Source organism: Ochotona curzoniae, unplaced genomic scaffold (assembly GCF_017591425.1).
Source record: "Ochotona curzoniae isolate NIBS_2020 unplaced genomic scaffold, NIBS_Ocur_1.0 contig_2754, whole genome shotgun sequence".
NCBI lineage: Eukaryota > Metazoa > Chordata > Mammalia > Lagomorpha > Ochotonidae > Ochotona > Ochotona curzoniae.
Genome location: NW_024465582.1, coordinates 20,795,846 through 20,817,794, shown reverse-complemented (window position 1 = coordinate 20,817,794; position 21,949 = coordinate 20,795,846). Strand labels below are relative to the sequence as shown.

At 39.7% G+C, this 21,949-nt stretch overlaps 1 protein-coding gene across 1 annotated transcript in view; it reads right to left on the bottom strand.

Annotated features, from left to right (window-relative positions):
• Nucleotides 1–7,829: 7,829 nt before the first annotated feature.
• NNT (nicotinamide nucleotide transhydrogenase) overlaps nt 7,830–21,949 on the bottom strand; it is a 78,314-nt gene continuing 64,194 nt past the window's right edge. The window contains exons 20-22 of the mRNA XM_040977515.1: nt 12,183–12,301; nt 10,842–10,957; nt 7,830–9,197 (exon numbers count right to left, since the gene is read on the bottom strand). Coding sequence (XP_040833449.1) covers nt 9,048–9,197; nt 10,842–10,957; nt 12,183–12,301 — 385 coding nt within the window. The 3' untranslated portion in view covers nt 7,830–9,047. The remainder of the gene's footprint in view (nt 9,198–10,841; nt 10,958–12,182; nt 12,302–21,949) is intronic.

Below are 21,949 nucleotides of genomic sequence, written 5' to 3'. Positions count from 1 at the left end.
GAATTCCAGCAAGGACTGGCTGATGGCTCTCCTACTGCACGTAATGTTGGTTCATACTGCTATCTTCAGCTGGTATGTTCAAGACAACCTCAAGCCTCCAACGCTCTGGCCACATTGCTTCTCATAATTAAGCCCAAGTTTCTTTACAACATCATAATTGGATTCCAAAATGAAACTTTCCAACAAACCAATTTTACCAAAATTTACCAAACCTCTCCTCGGAGGACATTTGTCAATGTCCTTTTGGCTAAAACAAATCACATGGTCAAACTCAGATCAAAAAGGACTAAGACTTGCAGGATCAAGAGCTCTTGGATTTCAAAAATGATGTCAAACTTTCTCTGTGTGTATACATATTATCACTAAACTATCACCAAAAATATTTAACCTTCCCCTTCTCTAACATCTGTAAACATCTCCCACACATTGCTACTCTCTCTCGTAGATAAGAAAAATTTTACAAGTATCAGAATGAAATGGTCCCCTTTGAGAAAACAAAAACCAATCATTGACATGGGAGAATTATTAACCGTATTCATGTTTCAACTCACTTGTAAAAAGCAATAAAATAAGAGGATAAGCCACTGCATTTCTTTATTTGTTAGAAGAAACGGTTGAAATTATTAGGTGAGATGTTTTGATTGTAGTGTTATTAATTCAAGCCATCCCAATTCCTGATCACCATCGGTAATCACAAGTTAGCTATGCTGGTATTCACGACAGACTATAAGGTATCAGTAAGGGTTCATCATAGGACTTGGAGCTACCACAAATAATAACATTTACTAGGAATTAGACTTAGTGTATTTATTAGGCTGTTTTCAATCATGGGTACAGAGGAAGAAGTCTATGAAAGTTTCTCTTCCTGCTGGTGAGCCCTAAATGATAACAGCTGAGCAGGACTGCCATCAGGACATGAACCAGGCACCTCCCACACTGTCCTCACACCCTGCAGGTGCCCTGCACAAGCTGCTGCTCACAGACAGGGCTGTCCATGAGCCTTCCCTAGGGTGCAAAGAGGCTGAGCAAAAAGAGAAGCTGTGGTTCCAGCAACCACACCAGGCGAACAAGTGCCTGGGACTAGGAACAAACCCTCAGGGCAAAATGGTGCTTACTTCCCATTACCTTCAAAATCTCATACAATTGTTCTCGGGGCTTCTCTTAGAGCTGCTCCTGAAGCTAGCCCAAAATCAACCGAGGAAGGGAATTCTGAGAAACAAACTTCCAGCAAGCCAAGAAAACCCAGAACTACAGAAACTATGCCCAGCTCTCATCAGACACCGAGTCACTTCTTGCCCAACAGACTGATCTGAGATCCAATTAGAAGACACAGAAAACCCCCAGAAGGTACAGAAACTGGTACTACTGAATTGCTGATGCCTGGTTTCAATTGAGAGGAGATGTTCTTGGTAACTTGAGCCTTCTGTAGGGCAAAGAACAGAGTGTTCCTCCTTCACTCACACAGTGACAGAAGAGTGGCTCAAGAACAGATTTTAGAAGAAAACAAAAACCTGAGGATGCTTTTTATTTTTCCCTGAGATTGTACAAAACAAGGTACAAGAAACTGGCCAATACCAACATTGACAAATATTCACAACAATTTATTGTGGGTATTCTTGGAGTCTTAGTCCAAATCTCCTTTCTCAAAGTATCATCAAAAGGACACAGATCTCTCACAAAATTAGTGGAACACAAAATCTACGAATTGAAAAATCTAATCACATTACATGTTTAAAAGAACATGATTTCCTTCTTGATTTGGTGAATGTTCACCTACTTTCTCCTCCATTAAAAATGCTTAACCGGTTACCCCTTCCTTGGATCCCACAATATTGCTCTGCAAAAAATGTCCCAGAATCCCCTCTGCAGGGACCACCAGACAATGAGGCTCATTTCCTTCTATGAGCTGCTTCCATAACTTGTCAATTGTTTATTTCAATAAGCAGAATCTGATCATCCTTACATGCATCCCATTTTGCAAGTTTCTTTAGAGCAGAATCATGTCGTACTCACTTGTTACCAGGTACAGCTCAAGGTAAACACAAAAACAAATGGTAGGGCTTGCCATTGTCACTTCATCATACATTTTGTAGATGGGGAAACCAAACCAAGTCAACAGCAGAAAGAATGAAATTTGCAACGCTTCAAGCATAGGAAATTTCTTCCGGCACCTCATCACTTCCTGTTACCATAGGGCTTCTTTTAGTTGAAACTGACAGCTTATTCCACATCCTTTCCCAGAATCTGATGCCAATAATCTTTCTGGCTCTTCTCACTTTGGATGTTCCCTACGTCCATTCTGAATCTAAAGAAACTGTCATGGCTTGATTTTCACTCCCTCCCCCAATGCTCTTCCGGTCGCTCTTCTGCCATAGGGGCTTTCCTCCTCATCTCATGGAAAATGAGAAGGTCCCTAGGTTCTCATCACTTTTCTGGACCCGTGTTCCACCTTGACAAGCTGCTCTCACACTGCATATTCTATGACAACCTCTAACTACATGCTAGGGTGGCGATATGAAAAGAATGAATCATGGCAACTTTAAACATCTTTATCTGTATTGTTCCATTTTTTCTCAACTTCCTTTTATTCTACAGGGAAGAAGACATGCCAAAGCAGAAAAGAATACGTGGATAAAATGGGAACCATGACATTTACTGAAATGACCACGCACTTGCAATTTAAGGGGAAAAAACATTGGCAGAAGATTGTTTTGCTGTTCCATCTGCCATACGGTAACTGTGGGAAGCTTGTGTTTTGTGTTCCAATTTCTCCAGTGAAAATTACAATTAATTACATACTCAGGAATCATTAAAAAAAAACATTTCATGAATAATACATCAGTACAAAAAATTGGATGAACTAGAAATGCTAAGTTATGTTCTGAAAAAAGAGAGTACTTATCAAGAAAAGCTGTTCTGACCTTTCTTTGTTTCAGATATGCTCCAACTATGAATAAATGGTTCTTTTCAATTTTTTGGCTACAGAGTTAATAGCAAAGCATTGCTGATAAATGAGTACAAATTCAATGACAGAGCAGTTTTTATTCCTCATAGAATAGTGAGGGAGGCCTTCCCCAAAACAACTCAACATCTCACTAAATATCTAAAAGTCGAGATTTCTGAAGCAATTCTGCTCCTCTCTGGAGACAAATTAAATGGCTCCTCCTTATAATACGCTTGAAGTGTTTGGTTCAATTCCATTCCAAATAATTAAAGAAAGTATCTACTTATTTTGCTTGTTGAAATAGCACTAATATTCCATTCCCATATAAAGATTTTCAAAAGTTTCAAGCCAAACTTAAATGGAATAAAAAATTATCCAGATATGTTGCAATGATTATACCCATGTGTATTTCTTCCATTTCATATTGCTTTAAACCCACTGTCACTCCTCTTACATTAGTTACATCAAACATGAAAACAGAAGACAGCCAAGTGCGAATGTATCAGTCACCAAGTCTGACAGGGCAATATAGGGCTGGGGAATGTCTGCTTGGACAGGTGAAGCTCAAGGACCCAGCTCACTTCACTCACACTGACGAGATGACACTGGCCTTGCCTTCAGACTCATGTTCCCCAGGAGTCAAACCAGAGAAAAACACCAAGAATTAGAAATTACATTTCCAACACTAGGGAAAAGAGGAGCTCATCTAGTTATACCCCCCAAAAATATATATATATATACTTATATAGAGAGAGAGAGAGATCTTGGCACATCCGAGTTCACAGCTCCTAAGAGATAAAAATCCACAGCACAAAGATTTTGACTGACAGAAGCCTTAGGATGGGGGTGGGGAAAGCTGTTTCTGCCAAGGGCTGTTTGGATGTTTGCAACATCTTGCAGGCCATGCAACACTATCAACTTAAACATTTGCATGCTGCTTAGGTATTGCATGTAAACACGACCAAAAGTCATTCATTATGCAAGAAATGGTGACATCTTTCACAGTGATACCACTACCCAAATACTCATCCCAAATTTATCACTAAAATGCACCTGCTGATTCAACTTGTTCACACAATATCTTGGGTATGAAGCACCACAATGAGATTCAAAACCAAAATAAATTCTCTAAGGTCCTTATACATAGATGGTGCTCCCATAAACTTTCTTTCATATTCTTTGGGTAGTCCGTTGGTCTCATTTACAAAAATGGTATTACAATCTTTCCTAAGACTATAGGTCCAAATTACTACAACCACCCCAAATGCAACAGATATTCCCAATAACATATAAGGGTGTGGACCAAACTACATCCACACTCCCACACACAAACATACATCCCAACTGAGCAAAACCACGGAGCTGGCCATATTTTTAAAGCACAAACTTCTCCATGAATCAGTAACCCTGAAAAAAATTTTTTCTGGAAAGGAGCAATTTCTGACACCATGGTTCAAACACCCACGACAAAACATCCTGAAAATAAAGTACGGACACCATTTGGTCCCTGTGGGGGAAGAAAACATCTCTCTCCTAACTCTGCATGACTTAGGACCAAACACTCCCACTTGTCCAGAGACCTTTCCATTCTTACGTTGTAGTCTCAAAGAGTAAACGAGAACCAACTGCTTTCCCCAAATCCAAAACTCCAAATCCTCTCGTTGATTCGCAAAGTCTACGACAATCCACTTCTATTCTCTTGCTGACCTGTGCGTTTCTCCCAGAATTTACAGTGACTGCAGGCAAACATAATCATTGTTATGCCTTTGTTTTTCCACAATGATGCAAATAACCCAGCCCAACCACCCACCTCTCTGGGAGTCTCATTTAACCTATGGGCAAAATACAAAATCTTCAGGAGAAAACATTCTTCCACTAATATTCTTTACAAACACACTTTCGGCATGAACTGTAAAGCGGAGTTCAAATGAGGTAGACAGATGCTTTGGCAAGCAATAAACCAAAGATAACAGTATCCCCCCACTACCCAGCGCGTTGTGGTCTAGGTTTGGGCCAAATATTTGCTAGGTTCTTCCTTTTCGCGGCATGAACCAGTGGCAACATTTATCCAGAGAGTGAGGAATGCAGACATACGTAGGCCGTGTTCTGAGACAGCGAGCCAGAAAGCAAAAGAGTAAGGGAAAGATGGCTACCTTCTGTCCTTGCCGTCTGTCCACGCGAAGTAAGAGAACAAGCAGGAACACGAGAGACAGAGAGCCGAGGCCGCCACAGGCCGAAGAGAGCCCGGCAGCACCGGGGCGCACCGTCCCCGCGCCGGCCCTCGTGGGACCCGAGAGGGGCGTGGTTACGCACCAACGCAGCACCGCCCCTCCGGGGCCCACGTAACGGCAGGACGCGCCCTCGGCCGCACAGGTGGGCAAAAATTACTGCACAGGTGGGGGCGTGGCTTCCGCTCGCCACCGTGAACCAGCCGGACTCTTCACGAGTTCTCCATTAACACAAAGTGAGCTATCTCTACCTATCCAATATGATCTCCCGCTATTCTCCCAATTAAATTATCTATTAAAATGTGTTTTCCAGGCCCGATGCAGTAGCCTAGCGGCTAAAAAGTCCTCACTTTGAATGCACTAGGATCCCATATGGGTGCTGGTTCTAATCCCGGAGGCGCTGCTTCCCATCCAGCTCCCTGCCTGTGGCCTGGAAAAGCAGTCCAGGACAGCCCAGAGCCTTCGGACCTTGCACCCTTATGGCAGACCTAGAGGAGCTTCCTGGCTCCTGACTTTGGATCAGCTCAGCTCCGGCCTTTGCAACCACTTGGGGAGTGAATCAACTCCATCCACTTGGGGAATGAATCAGTGGACAGAAGATCTTGCTCTCTATATATCTGACTTTCCAATAAAAATAAATAAATCTTTTTTTTTTTAAAAAGTGCATACATGACCACTTCTGGCGCTTCACCAACCAACACTTTAAAAGCGTCCCTTAAAATTTTTTTCTTATTATTTTTTCCTTTGAGAGTCTAAAGAGTCACTCTATTGTGCAAGTGACTGCCACTGGAGTAAAGGGTTTGGGCTTTGTTTTTTAACTACACTGACACAATAATATTTGTTGGCAAAGGCTCTCAAAAATTGGCAAGAGTTATAAATTAAATACTTCAACTGTTCTCCCCAGCTATACAAAAGAACTGTCCAGCTTTCCAACACTATAATACTTTAATTCTCAAGATTCATGCTCTGGGGGACTTGAATTTTTGCCTCTAAGCTAGGTGACCATAAGGGTTATAAGTTATTAATTATATAGAATAAAGCTTTGGGACTAGATAAATGAATATAAACCCTAAAGCGCCCTACACCTAATACATTCCATATTTGTGTGAGAAGAGCGAAATACAGCAACATGTCAAACTTTGGGTCATGACTTGGGTGGAATTATAAAGGGCAAGGCCCATTTTCCAGATTCATTATCAAATACTTCACTGGGTTTCTCTGACCCAGCAAAAGTCTACTGCATGGACAACAGTTTCTCTACCACAAATGATCCCCTGAAAGGAGATGAAGATATAGATACATAACTGTCAAACTTACACATTTCCTATGTACACTTTTCAGTTAGATGAGCATTTTAAGCAAAGTAAGACAAACAAAAGGATAGAAAATAAGAGCTAAAAGACAGCTGAACTGTGTAGGGTACAACAGGCTTTTTAGAGTATAGTTGAATATCAACAAATATAGTAAACAATAAAAAAGTAATGTTAGATCTACCACTTATTTGACTTATCAAAAGAGGAGGAATAATAAAATAAGATGTATAAAAATAATTTCAGTTATTTTTTAGGTCTTTCCATGATCAATAATTTTAGAGCATTAATGTAAGGAATTCTATGCCGGGCTCCAGTGTTGTGGTAGATTAAGCCCAGGATGCCAGCATTTCATGTGGGCACTGGTCGAATCCTGGATGCTCCACTTTTGCTCTGAGTTCCCAGCTAATGTGCCTGGAAAAGCAGCAGAAGGTGAGGCAACCACGTGGGACCCCGCACCCACATCAGAGCCCAGATGAATCTCTTGGCAGTCAGCTTCAGTCTCGCCATGCCCTGTCCCTGCAGCCATTTGGGGAGCAAGCCAACAGATGAAAGGTCTCTCTCTCTCTCTCTCTCTTTTCCTCTGTCTCTCTCCCTGTCTTCCCCACTCTAACCGTGCCTTTCAAATAAATAAATCAATCTTTTAAAAAAGAAATTGTATATATATATATATATATATGCACATATATATATATCCTTTAAGTATCCTAACCAATAAAGGAAATTAAACCCAAATACACATGAATTTTCAAGTTAACTATCACATGGATTGGCAGGTAACAATTTAATTATAAATTTAAAAAATTCAAAATATTCAAATGTGATCATTTGTAGTTCAGATTGATGCAATAGGCTGTTTTTTAAATCTCCAACTCCAGGGCCTGGCACAATGGCCTAGCAGCTAAATCCTTGCTTTGAACATGCTAGGATCCCATATGGGCGTCGGTTCTAATCCCAAAAGCCCCACTTCCCATCCAGCTACCTGCTGGTGGCCTAGGAAAGCAGTCAAGAACAGCCCAAGGACTTGGGAACCTGCACCTGTGTGGGAGACCTGGAGGAAGCTCCTGGATCCTGGCTTTGGATTGGCACAGCTGTGGCCATTGCACTCACTTTGGGAGTCAATCATCGGAAAGAAGATCTTTCTATCTCTCCTCCTCTCTGTACATCTGACCTTGTAATAAAAAAAAGTCTGTTTTGCTTTAAAATACACACACACATATACAAACATGCAAAATCTTAATCACAGCAAAATAAAATCTGACCACCAAAGCAATAGGTACTCAGAAAATGTGAACATCACTGTTAAAAAAAAAAATTGTAATGGATACTTCTTTTTCTAGTTTAGAAAATTTTAATGAGTTAATAATTGTTTTTCAGAAGCCTAGTACCAAATCAATCATACATCCTATGCATCCATCACACATTCTCCCATATTTGGAGCATCTGGCACAACAGCAATCACTAAAACAATCTAAACTTGTACTACAAGAAGACACGATCTTTTCTAGGGCCTGCATAAACAAAGAGGTGGCTAAAAAAAGTGCCCCAATTCCCTTCAAATACTACAATTTACATAAGGCCTCAAACACACTTTTATTTTTTTTAAAAAAAAAATTATTCCTTATAAACAGTTAAGCGAGTTAATTTCATAGTTTCGTAGTAGAAAATCTTCCCTGGGGGTTAACAACAAGCAGAACTATGTGATTGAGCATCTTTCACCAGAGACAATTGCTACATCACTTGCAAATATGGTGAACTGATTTTATTTGTCAAAGAGGTGAATTCCACTCAAGTGCACTTAATACAGTACTACATATTTTAAATTGATTGGCATGAGAAAAAGATCTGTAATTGGAAATGGGTTTCTTTAAAACACAACAAGCATTATTAATCCCAACTCACACATTTCATTCATTTTCCAATGGAACATACAGCAAATGACTTTTCCCAAATTTCACAAAAGATGATCTGGTCTCCTAATGCATTAAAATGCAAGTGAGAAAATATACCCTTGAACTCTAGAATCTGAAGTACGTTTAGAAAAATCGAAGCTGCTTTGATGTAGTCAGTTCAAACTATGGTTAAGTTTCACTTGGACTGTTGAAGAATTGATAAAAGTTTCAAAATCGTTACATTTGTCAAAAAACATAATTGGAAGTGTCTGTAGTATTTACACATGCCAGATTGTTCAGACCCAAGTGTAATACAATTCTGAAATCCTGAACCTCAATTTCTTAAAAATATTTCTGGTTATTGAACAGGAATTTAAAAATCCAATGGGATTACATAAAAAACTGAAATGGTTCTTTTCCCTTTTATAAAATGCTTTTGATTCAAACACAATATCTCAGCACAAATACATTCGGGATTGTCAATCTTTTTTTAAAAAATGAAAGGATCATTGTTTTTGAAAAAGCTCCCTCTGTTAGCTTTGCTTTCTTCAGTTTTCTTTTTCTTCAAGAGATTCGTCATGGACATGTCTCAGTCACTTACACTGCTCCTCCATTTTCCTGTTCCCACAACTGAAGAGGTTGCTTTTCCAGATGCTCACTTCATCTTTAGCATTTACTTTTGATAAGATTCTCTAACTTTTGCCTGCAATGCATCACATGTCTTCTTGGCATCCCCGAGAAGCATGGCCGTGTTGGGTTTGTAGAAGATTGGATTGTCTACTGCAGCATAGCCAACTCCCAAAGACCTCTTCATGACAATGACCTAAGAACGAACCAAACACTAAGTGAGAGGGTGTATATAACAGAAGCTACGACCTCTCAGCACAGAAACACAGCTCTGCCTAATTGTCTTGTTTTTAAATAATACTGCTTTTATAACTGACACATACATATTAATGGCGTACCATTGGGTAATATCCAATCAGGTAAACACATCTAGCTCCTCAAACTTCAAGCAGTTACCAATGTTAAGATATTGGAAATCCCTTCCTATATAATCATGTATAATATTTTCTAGTAAGAGAAATAAGCATCTTTCTGTGACTATACTAAAGAGAATAAGCAGTATATAAGGCCCCATTGCAAATTCTAAAATAAATCTGGTTGGGCAAGGATATGGTATGATTTTTTTTAAGCCATTTTAAAGTATATCAGAAAGACCCAACAACCCAGTTTCTCATAAGGATGAAGCTAATAACCAACAGAAAGCACCAGCAAAGCAGCATGGAAGGGATAAGTCAATCTGTAACACTGGGCTGTTTCCAACACTTTTAAGACCCCAGTTGCTATCCTGCTGAAGGCCAGGTCAGTTCCAAAGAGATGAAAAGCTTTTCTGTAGTTTTCTAAGATGTAGAATCCACTCAAAAAAGGAACCAGTGCAAATGTATCCAGATTTCAGATAGCATTAATACAATTAACTACTGATGGAGGAGTATTTTATCCACCCATGAACAAGTGTATTTAGTATCTATTCTCTCAGCACAAACACTGTGACTATATTTATATATATATGTATATATAACACATATATAAAAAAAAGAGAGGGAAACAAAACTATAGGGAAAGTGCCCATTTTATCATTATGAATCCTATAATGCAGACATGATACCAGAACTGTGAAAAGATACCACTCTGCTGGGACACAGGAAAATTTATCAGTCTTTGATCCTCCAAACATAGCCATCAGCCTCCTCAGAAGTAATGCATGTGAGCAAAGCTTGCTCCCTATTTCTGTTATTCTTTGGATTTCAAGTCACCTTAGTTCTAGGCACTCCATAACACACAAATTCCCTCTAAAAAATTTTAGATGAAAAAAAAACGTGCTCATCTTGGTATATGAAGGCGATGATACTGACTCACTGTCCCAGAGGGAAGCCATCTGCTTTGCTGGACTCCATCTGGAATCCAGCCAAACTCATTCCAAAAGCTCACAGCTCTTTTTTCCAGCTGTGATTACAGATTCTGCTAATCCTCCCACAAAATCTCATCTGGCTCTGCTTATGATGAGGGCATTCACACAGGTTCTCAGGTAGCCAGAGACTAGACAGAAGCCGGCTTTAGGGATGGGTACCTAATCAGGCTCTTATCCTGGGCCTCCTACAGGACATCATGGTTTCCATCAAATGACCAAAGAACAGTGTGTGTGTGTGTGTTAGTATGTGTATGTGTGTGTGTGCGTGGGTACCTGTGTGAGTATATGTGTGACAGCATGTGTGTGTGTGAGTGTGTATGTTTGAGTGTGCATGTATGTATGTGAGCATGTGTGTGAGTGTATTGTGACAGTAGGTGTGTGTCTGAGTATGTGAGAGCATGTGTGTGTTGTGTGTGTACATGTTTGTATGAATGTGTGAGTATACGAGTGTGTAGGTGTTTGCGTGTGTTTGGTCATCAGGAGGAAATGCATTACCTGCTTTGATTTCCACACCTCAAGGACTGGCATGCCTGCAATAATAGAGTTAGGATCTTCTTGTGCTGCTGAATTCACAGTGTCATTAGCTCCAATTACGAGGACCAAATCAGTGTCTGCAAAAAGCAATTAAGAAAAAAATGCATAAACTTCTCAAGTTGTCATTTTCACTTCCGTTCAAGTAAATTATTATGATGTAACTTCATAATTACAATTACAAAAGCTAATGTTTATAGAATACTCACTTGTGAACGCACTGTACAAAGAACTTGATCAGAGAGGTCAGGCAACCTAACCAATGTCACACAGCTAAGAAGCTACTCTGAACTTGAGCCTTCTGACCAAGAGCCTGCATTATTATGCTTTCAGTCTCCCAATGGATCTACCTAATTTGACTTTATAAATCTTTTATTATCCCCAAAAGATCCTGCTAGTCACATGATATTCTAAGATTTGCATACTGTTTGCAACTTTAAAAGCATCAATTAAGATGTACTCTGATGTCTAAAAGACAGAGATGTAAAAGTCTGTACTGTGTTAAATCTGTGCCCATAATTTCTGGAACTGGCTGGTTTTTACCCGTAATTTAGCAACAGCAAGATTTGAAAAGGGGCATAAAATTAAAATGCCTGAATTCTCTCTTGAAGGACTATAAAATAAACTACCTTAGAATGGTGCCAAAAATGCCATGTGCATCTAGACATACACACGATTTCTCTGTTTTTTTTTTTCTTCTAATAAACAATGTTTTTTTAAGTTTACAGTGGATACTTGCCAGAGGGAACTGGCTTAATTTTAACAAACATGATCTTGGGCCAAAATGTCATTACTATTCAACATCTGCCCAGTGACAGCTACAAAGCACAGCTCCTTATCTAGTGAGGTCCTAGTGCATGAGAGAAAGACGAGTTCACTGGTCACGCACCGACACAATGGGAAACCAGTAAATTCTCCAACATTGACAAGAATCAGACATCCAATAGTCAACAGAAGCATTTTCGAAAAATGAACAGCTTAAGGTTCAGCATGCAAATCCCTGAGCATTAGGGCCTGAATTCCAACACCAGGACTGTCGGATTCCTCCGTTGGCATCCTGCACCTTGCCTCAGAATGTGCCCTGTCCTCCAGCTCCTCACAGGGCAACAACACCTATCCCTGCTGCTTAACTTTTGCATCTTACTCAAAACTGTGTTTCATGTACTTCATTTAGATTGCACATCTACTATGTATGCATTAATCATCATCACAGCCTTCACTGATTCCCCAATTCATATTCTTAGTCCGGTATGGCTTTGTTCACCCTAAGAGTAATTAAATTTCACCACCATCCCCATCACTTACCTGGGAAATCATGGTTGATCTCATCCATTTCCAACACAATATCATATGGCACCCCAGCTTCAGCCAGCAGCACATTAAGCTGGCCGGGCATTCGGCCTGCAACTGGGTGAATTCCAAACCTAGACATGAAACAAATGAACAGCTGGCTTTACTTGATATGCCAAAATGAAAGGCGATCGCACTGTCACCCTCAAATCCGCACACTGTGTTCCTGGCACCTTTGCTTAATCCTGATAGTATTGATCTCCGTGGGAAGAAGTAGAATTAGTTCAGATATGTGGTCAATCTCCAAATATCAAAGTTGGAGATTCAATGTCTTAGCATAAACAAACTAAAATTTCCCTCAGAAAAAATAAAAGCATAACTCTGGAAACTGATTATTCCATATGCTTTAAGCACAGTGAACTTTCAAAAATATTAAGTAATATCACCTTAAATTTAAAACGTATTATATTTGCTTACCATACTTTCTGATAAATCTTGACTCTTTAAACATACATTAAGTTAGACTGGAATTAAATGTCTACCATGAACACAGTCAACACTGTCCCACCAAAACTGATTCTACATTCAACTTTACCTTCATTCAAAGACAGAAAAATAAAATATTGTAATACATATTATAATTTGGAGTGGGTCTTTGGTACAGCACCCAAGACTGCTTGGATATATCCCCATATCCCGTCTCAGAATGACTGGATTTGAGCCCAACCTTCAACTCGTAAAGCTGGCACCCTGCTAATGCACACCCCTGGGACATAGCAGGCGATGACTCAACTAGCTGAGCCCCTGCCACCTGCCTGAGAGAACTGGATTAAATTCCTGGCTCCTGGCTTCAACCTGACCCAGCCCCAGCTGTTGGGGGCATTTGGAGAGTGAGTCAAAGCGTGTAAAGAATCAAATTATTTCTTTCCGTCTCTCTCTTCATCTTGTAAATAGTCCTTTCAAAAGGTCTACAGTATTTTTTAAAAGGGATTTAAAGTGTCAGTTGCACTTCCCAGAAAAAGTATGGTAAGTCATTCTCTACAGTGTGTTAAGGACACAGTAGGGAAAGTCTAGTCAGAGCTCGACACTAAGGCAAAGGAAACAGAAGCAGCAGCAATTTCTTTCAACCCACAAACATGTATTTCAAAACCTCGTGGAAAATAGAATTAAAAAGTAAGTTTATGTTAGTGCAGAGATAATTTGAAATCCATTTATTTTTTTTAATAGTTTGCATTCTGTACACTTTCTGAGGGTCCTCGTACAATGGAGTATTGGCAGCTTTTCCCAGCTTCTTGACCACTAATTTCATCTGCTTCCTTCACAGTTGTTTCCTAACGACTAAGTCAGTGAATAAATTCAATGAAGAAATGCACTTTATAGCATCTCTTCATAGAAAGCCACCCAACCTCAGCTTAAACACAGTGACCTGAACCTTACCTGCTCCTTTGCTGCATAAATAAATGTCTAAAACTTTCTTCTGAAAAATACTCCCATCTCATTAGCTAGCCAAGATGCTGTAATGACCAACCTATTCTATGCAATGTGATTGGAAACCAAAACTCGGGGGTAGGAGGATGAAAGAAAAATATATCCTGGTTTGGTTATTGAGAAGAAAAGAGAGAAAACTAAGTATAAAATTACAAAGGTTTGAAATTTTTAAAACATACTAAGATTTAAGTATATCTCCAAAATGATTTACACTTTACTTCTTATGAAATTGAATGCCACAAAACATACAAAAGTTTTTTGAAGTGTTTTTCAAAATAGATTCCAGGGCAAACACACACACACACACACACACACACACAGTTGCAAATTGATCTATGCTTGTGGAATGCCTATATGCTTTGTTTGGTACATCCCCCCACAGAGATGTCAATGAATACAGCACTCCACCTGTGAGCATTCTAAATAAGTAATTTGAAATAATGATAATACATGTACAAAATAATAAGCTTAACTCCATTCTAAGCCTATTTCGTAATTAGACCATAGAAATATGTATGCATATGCACATATTCACAAATGTCTTCATTTATGTGAATACATACTCATATCAATCCAATGAGAACTAAACTCTACGTGGGTCCAACGTAAGAATGCACAGACACAAATACAACTCTAAGCCAAAGAGAAATCTCATCACACTGGTTGCCAAGGTCTGCAGTTTTCTCATCTAGAACATTATGGCTCTTCTGCCTCTTTTTATGCAGATTCCTTTCAGCTATCCTAGTGTGCTTACTAAGCGTTCTTTTTACTGTCCAGTGAAGGACAGGGCTCCCTGACTCACCCCCTGAGTTGCCTGCTCCCATTTTGTCCACATCTGACTTAACCCTCAGTCCTCCAGAATGAATGCAATGTGCCAAAGGAGATGTACACGTGCATGGCACAGCAGGAAAATTAAGCCTTCTGAGCCTTCACAGGTAAAGCCGAGGTCTGTGTGAGCATTCAGGGCTGGCTCGTACACAATGACGGTTATGTTAGATGCCCTGCTGCCTTTCACAGGTACAGCTGCCAAGCCCAGCCTTCTAACTCTAAACGTGGGCCCTGCTGAGACAAGATTAAAGCACATGGGAGCTGACCCTCTCCCATTCCATTCAGGCACTAGCTACTGGGGTAAATGTCACACCCCACAGGGTTGAGGGCTTGACCTCACAAGACTGCCCTCACAGCACATGCCAGTCACAAGGCTCAGGTTGACATCTGTACTTTTGACCAATGACACCCTTCTCTGCCTTGATAGGACAACTCACAAAACTCCAGGAAATACTTTCCTGAAATGTATTGACTTAGTGGAAAGGGTAAAATCAGGATTAGCCTAATAATGGAATACTCACATACAGTGTCTGGGGAACAATACAATGAGTAGTTTTCCTAGGTCAGACTCCAAGACATTCAACATCTCCACCAGCCTGAACCTGCTCTTCTAATTCATTTTTCCCTTTGGAGGGATAGGGCGATATAAAGACTACAGTACATGGGGGTGACTGAGTGTTCAATTCAATCATTGGTCACTAGCAACTGAATTCTGTCTCCAGTCTCTTTCCCCTCCTTGGAGACCCAACCCTCTCACTACACAGCTGCTATGATTTTTTTATTGTCTACATAGGTAATATATATTTCTTCTCATCACAGTAAATGGCACTGAACAGCACAGAATGAGCTATTAACAATCTAAGACCATTGAAAGGAATCTATCAGCTCTCTTCCCTCAGTGGGCTCCTGCTGAATAATATTAAGGGTATTTATTAATTTGCTCCACAATGTGGTCAACCAGTCTCACCATCTTTAAGCAGTTTATAAGTCCTTCAACCACAAATTTTCCTGTTGTTTTTCAGAATGTAACAGATAATTCAGCGCTTAACTAAAAGTTAAAAATCATTCCAGACTGTAGGACATCTGGTGTAGCAGTTAAAGACACGACATTGACCAGCGAGCGCTGCTGGAGTCCTGCTCCTCTCCCAGTTCCAACATCCTGCTAACGCACATCCTGGGAGGCAGCGAGTGACAGCTCAGTAGCTGGTAAGCCTGCCACCCACACAGCAGGCTACATCATAGCCCAACTGGGGAGGAAATGTGAAGACTCAAAACAGTAGAGAGAAGATACTATCTCTTTCTGTCACTCTCTTTCTTCTCTCTTTCCTTTCTTTCATTTTCTCTCCCTCCTTCCATCTTTCTTTCTCTCCCTTTTTCTTTCTTTTTCTTTTCTTTTCTATCTTTCTTCCCTTCCTTCCTTCCTCCTACCTTACCTCTCTATCTCTACTTTTCCCTATAAACCTGCCTTTCAAATATAAATGAATAAATCTTTTTTAATTGCTCTTTCCTTTAACAGACATCACTATCCTAACGTCATCACATACACTCAACTTGGGTTTATAATCACTCCTGACAACAAAGGAAATAAGACAAACACCAACAATTTAGGTTCATAACAATATTATTCAACACTACTACAGCTGCTTTCAAACTCCTCCTAAGAAAAAAATTCCAACACAAACTTGCTACCTTATAGTTGTGGTGATCAGAAGCTTAAAATCAGTTTCCCTGGGCTTAAAACAAAAAATGCTGGCCAGGCTGCATTTCTTTTGGAAACTCTCAGGGAAGATGCATGCCCTGATTTTTCTGACGCCTGAAGTCTGCTGCCGTGCCTTGCATTTGACAGCCACATCACTGCAGTCTCTGCTCCCACTGCCACAGTCCCTCCTCTGATTCTAGCAGCCTCCCAGTTTTTAAGGACCCTACCAATTCCACGGAATCACCTGAATAATCCGAGTTTATCTCTCTTTATCAATCAGTCTTTGGGGATCAAGATGTGGACACTTTTGAGAGGATCATTTTCAGTCTGCAACGAAGCCCTGTCCTCCACGGACAAGAGCCTCCATTCTAGATAAATAACCCAATATACACTTGGATTCGGATTCTGTATCCCTCCTTAATTCCAATTTGTTGTTGTTCAATTTTAGTTTGTTTTCAACAGTGCCTTTGTCATCCTTAATCCATCTGGCTATCATCTTTTTGCTTTAACTGAGTCTCTTGGACCAAATGAAAATTCAAAGACCTCTAAATATATTAGTTCTATTGAAATGCCTTGATTAGCTGCAGACGGCACAAAGACAATGTTTCTGTTTGGCTAGTTGTGAAGGTTTAATAATCACCAAGCTAACCATCACTTTGTGCTGAATGTCCCAAAGGACAGATCATTTTATATCTGTTTGCATAATAATTTATTACACTAAACTTTAACTGAGGTCAAAAAAAATACATGCTAGATTATCAAAAGAGATTGCCAATGTTCTGAGAGAAATAACAGAACACACCCAATTTTGTAGAAATATATGTGCACACTGATGAATTAATATAAGTCTGTAACAATTCTGGCCCATGTAACTGGCTAATCTCCAAAATATGTATTAAAATTAATTATATCAGACACTGGTTGGCCATAATCAGCAATTTCCAGGATCTGATGGCCAAAGCTCACCAATGTTCTATCATCACATGAAGAATATTCAGAATTCCGTCTTGCAATACCTACCAGCCTCTCAGCTCTTTCCTTTGAACCATGAAAATTATCTTTTATTAGGCACATGCTTAGAAAATAAAACGGGCTGCCCTAGGACAAGATTCTACTGAAGGAAAACAACTACCAAGATCAGATCACAGAAAAGCCTTCCACGCTCCCAAAACTGTTTTTTTAACTTATCTCCTCCTTCGCATATTGCAGCATTGTAACTATATTGACAAGGCCATGCTCTCCAAGTTGGAAGCTCGTTGAGAACAGAAAACACATTTTACTTAACCCTATGGTAACTTATCATCTTAACTCTATTGTAAGGACTCAGAGAGTTAGTGAGGGAAGGGACTGCCGAACGATACATTGCAAGGCATACAGATGCATGACCTTTCTGTATCTCTACTTGGGGCAATAATCCAGGGGAGCAGTTAAGAGGTCTAGGTTGTTACCACCGGGGTTCAAAGCATCCAGACCAGTTATTTCTGTGTGACTGTTTCCTAGGATTGCAATCAGACAGACAGCAAAGCCTATTCAGATGACTACTGTGAGATTTAAATGAGATCATTCATGAAAAGAATTTTCCAGACAAAGGACTCTATCTAAACTAGTGCTTGGCAGACATAAGCACTAGTTTACCACAATTATGATATTGTATCAAATGTTTACCACAATTATGATATTGTATCAAACACCTTTTTGTAATATAAATGTTCATCTGTATGTTTCAAACAAATGTGCTTCTTTAAATGTTTACCACAATTATGATATTGTATCAAACACCACCTTTTTGTAATATAAATGTTCATCTGTATGTTTCAAACAAATGTGCTTCTTTAAATGATGACCCCATACAAACAGATACATAGTTTCACATCAAAAACAAACTTTGCTTTAATAGAAACACTTTCTGGGAATGACATTGTCCTATAGCAGGTTCAGCCACTGCCTACAATGCTATCATTCCACATGGGCACCAGGTCAAGCCCCAACTGCTCCTCAGCTCCTTGTGATTGAGACTGGAAAAACAATGAAAGACAGCCCAAGTTCTCAACCTCCTGCATTCATGTGGCAAACCGAAGAAAAATCTTGGCTCTTAGCTTCAACCTGACACAGCCCTGGCTGTTGTAACAATTTGAAGAATGAGCCAGTAGACAGACAATTTCTCTCTCTCTTTGCCTTTTAAATAAATAAAACTGACAAATATTTAACATAAATAAGACATAAATATTCTCTGGGTGGGGTGGCTTTTTGACTTTTTTATCTTGAAATCTCAGTGACCATCAGTTTAACCCAATGAAAGGCAGCTCTTTTTACTTGCAACTATATCAAAAGACCTCCTGAAAAAATGAGACATTATGCATGTGAGCAAAGGTCTTGCCTCCTCTAAAATCCAACTCCCTGCTGGCAGATAGCTTAGAAGACAGTGGATGACAGCTCAGGTAATTCTGGTCCCTGGCAAACACATGAACATCATCATCGAGTTAGGGCAATCTCTTCAATATCTTGAAACAAAAAAAAATTCAACATTTTTTGCCATCTTTCTAATAACTCTCATATATGATAATGATTTTTTTTCATTTATAAAACATAATATAATTTAAAAGCTCAGGGCTCAGTCATCCATTAAGAATATATCAAGGCCTAATCTGAGAAAAGGGTGGGAATAATCTACTGTTATGAAACTACCTGACCTTTCTTTAAATTAAGAAATAGAAACAAATGAGAGTATACACAACTATTCATAAATAACAAGTAAATGGATCAAAGGTGAGGAAAAAGTAACTTAAGAGCAATATTTTTAAAAGCTTCTTCTGCAACACATAAACCCCATTCTTGCAGTTTTCTTGCAACCTCATATTAGATCACAGATACCACATATTTTAAAGGAACACTACAACTTGAATTTGCAAGATCACAGGTCATAGAAATAATATGTCCCAAATGGGGTACATTAAAGCAGTGATTCTTGAGCATGTGGGGCTATTAGAGAGTACAAAACATTCACCACATAGATCCTACCACAACTGCTCAAACAAATGATATTTTCCTTCTTGCATTATGGGCGTTATGGAAATATCCAGATATCTAGCTCCATTAGGAATGGTTTATTGAATTAGGCAACCCAATTCAACAATTACACAAAGTAACTGCAGAGACAATTAGGTTCCCTTCTGAAGTAGTAAGTGTTTCCCCATTTTACAGCCTCTTGTCATTACAAATAATAAAAATTATTTGCGTATTTTTAAGAGATTCTTCACAACCTTCAATTGTCTGGTTATAAATTTTGGAAGTCACTATGCAAATTTATTTCTGCACTTAGGATATCCAAAGGGTTAAAATTAACATCCCTTATTTTATTATGGCTTATATTTTAAAGATCAAACTGCATATAGAATTTTGACAGTATTTCATAATTCTGCTTTCACAATTTCATCCCACAATTTTCTTAAATATGTTATTCTGACTACTTAGTAGAAGGACAAAGTAATCATTTGTTGAAAACCTGCTTATTCTCCTGCGCTTAGCTATAAATATTTGTACACCAACAGAACCTTTGTAATGAGTATTTGTAAGTCTGTGGTGTCTTGAAACCCACTGAGAGTAAAGAATTAACTGTGTTATACAAGAAGCAAAACTTGGTAGCTTTTGCCTTTTCCCTCCAGGTGTCTACCTTATTGAGCCACCACGACTCCTGGTCATTGATCCAGATATCTGCCCCACAAAGCCAGGTACCACATCCATAAAAGATTGGGAAGCACTTCACACGGTACACATTGGGTACTTTACACAGTTCCCTGGGGGGAAAAAGAAACAAATAGTTTCTTTTGGCCCCCCAGTTTTTTTAAATCCATGCATGTGAAAAGTTCATTGAAACAGATATTTTGAAAAAAGTATGAACTTCATTTTTTTTTCTACAAAAATAAGCTGACTAAGCTTAATTTCATTTTTCATGAACTTTTTGAAATCCCCTCGCACAGATACAATCTATAGGACTCTCCCACTGACCAGCAGACCACACACAGACTTGTTATATGGACAGCCTACAGTGACCATACCTAAGGCCACTGTGGACTCTGTTTTGCCTAAAGCTGTCAACCAGAACTTCCTGGAAGTAGACTGGTTGAGTATCACCCTGGGTTCCAATAAAGGTTTGGGAGTTGATGTTCTCTCTCTATCCTCCTCTACTCTCTCCCTCTCAAGTGTATACCCCACTACCACCAACAACTGGTGGAGCATAGCACGCCTCCCCTCCAAATCTTCCCACTCGCTCTCATAAGCAGCCCGCTTCACTCTGGGACTTGCAGGCGATAGGGTCTGCATTTGTTGCGCCCTGTGTTCTACTGTACTGTCTCCCCTATGAATCTAACTCTCCTCCAGGTTCAGACAAGGACCATAAAAGACGTCTGCCAAAGGAAGTCACTATTCTGCCAGAAGGACATGTGTGTGGCCATTTTCCAGGATAAAGATATGCCCCTTATAAGACACACTGTGAACACCTTTATCTACCTCCCCTCATGCCCTGCCAGGGCAGGAATAGAATTTATTGCCAAGCTCTTTAGATAAACCTTAAGGCCAGGTAGAGGAAAAATCACAGCAATCAGGATGAGACCTCAAAGAGCCTCCAATCCAGCCACTTCCCAAGGCAGAAACACTTTATAATGACACCAGAAACATGTACAGTGTTCTGTCACATGCAAAGCTAAGAAATTCCAACACAGGGACCCTTCGTATTCTGTTTGTAAGTGCAATGCTCCACTATGAGGAGGGACCCTGGAGGTAACAAAACAATTTTAATCATATTCTATAATTTTATATATGATTATGCATTTCACCTGCAGAAAAAAAGGTGATAGAGTAAAATGGTTAAATTTTTTGGTTTGTCACTTACCCGGTTAAGTTACAAACCACCCATTAAAGGCACAAGAGATTTTTTTTCTTTGATTTAGTAAATCAGTTTGGAATACAACTTTCTGAAACATGAAATCAGAAGGCGAACATTATGTAAATTATCCTTGTTGACTAAAGGCCAGAGCAACTTTGTGGGGCAAGTCTATCCATCTGAAGAGAAATCCTGCACTGGCCCAGGGCAGTAGTCCATCAGCTAATCCTCACTCTTCAAGCACTGGGATCCCATAAGGGCATTAGTTGTGTCCTGGCTGCTCCACCTCCCACCTAGCTCCCTGTTTGTGTAGCAGAGAATGGTCCATAGCCTTGGGACTCTGCATCCATGTGGGAGACTCAAATGAGGCTCCTGGTTCTTAGCTTCAGATTGGCTCAGCTCTGGTCGTTGCAACCACTTGAGGAGTGAACCAATGGATAGAGGACCCTGTCTCTCTGTCTCTCCTTTTCTCTATAGATCTGCCTTCCCAATAAATTTTTTTTAATCTTAAAAGAAAATGGGAATACAGCTCAATAGCCTAATGGCTAAATCCTCGCCTTGCATCCACCAGGATCTCATCTCAGCAGAAGCTCTTGTCCCGGCTGCTCCACTTCCCTTCCAGCTCCCGGCTTGTAGCCTGGGAAAGCAATAGAGGATGACTGAGACACTTGAGACTCTACACCCATATGGGAAACGGGGAAAAAGCCCCTGGCTCCTCATCAGCTCAGTTCCAGCCATTACGGCCAGTTGGGGAGTGAACCAGAGGACGGAAGATCTTTCTCTGTCTCTCCTTCTCTCTGTAAATCTGCCCTTCAATAAAAATATACAAGTATTAAAAAAAAAGACGAAGAAAAGAGAACAAATACTGCAGTGGAGTGAAAAAAAAAT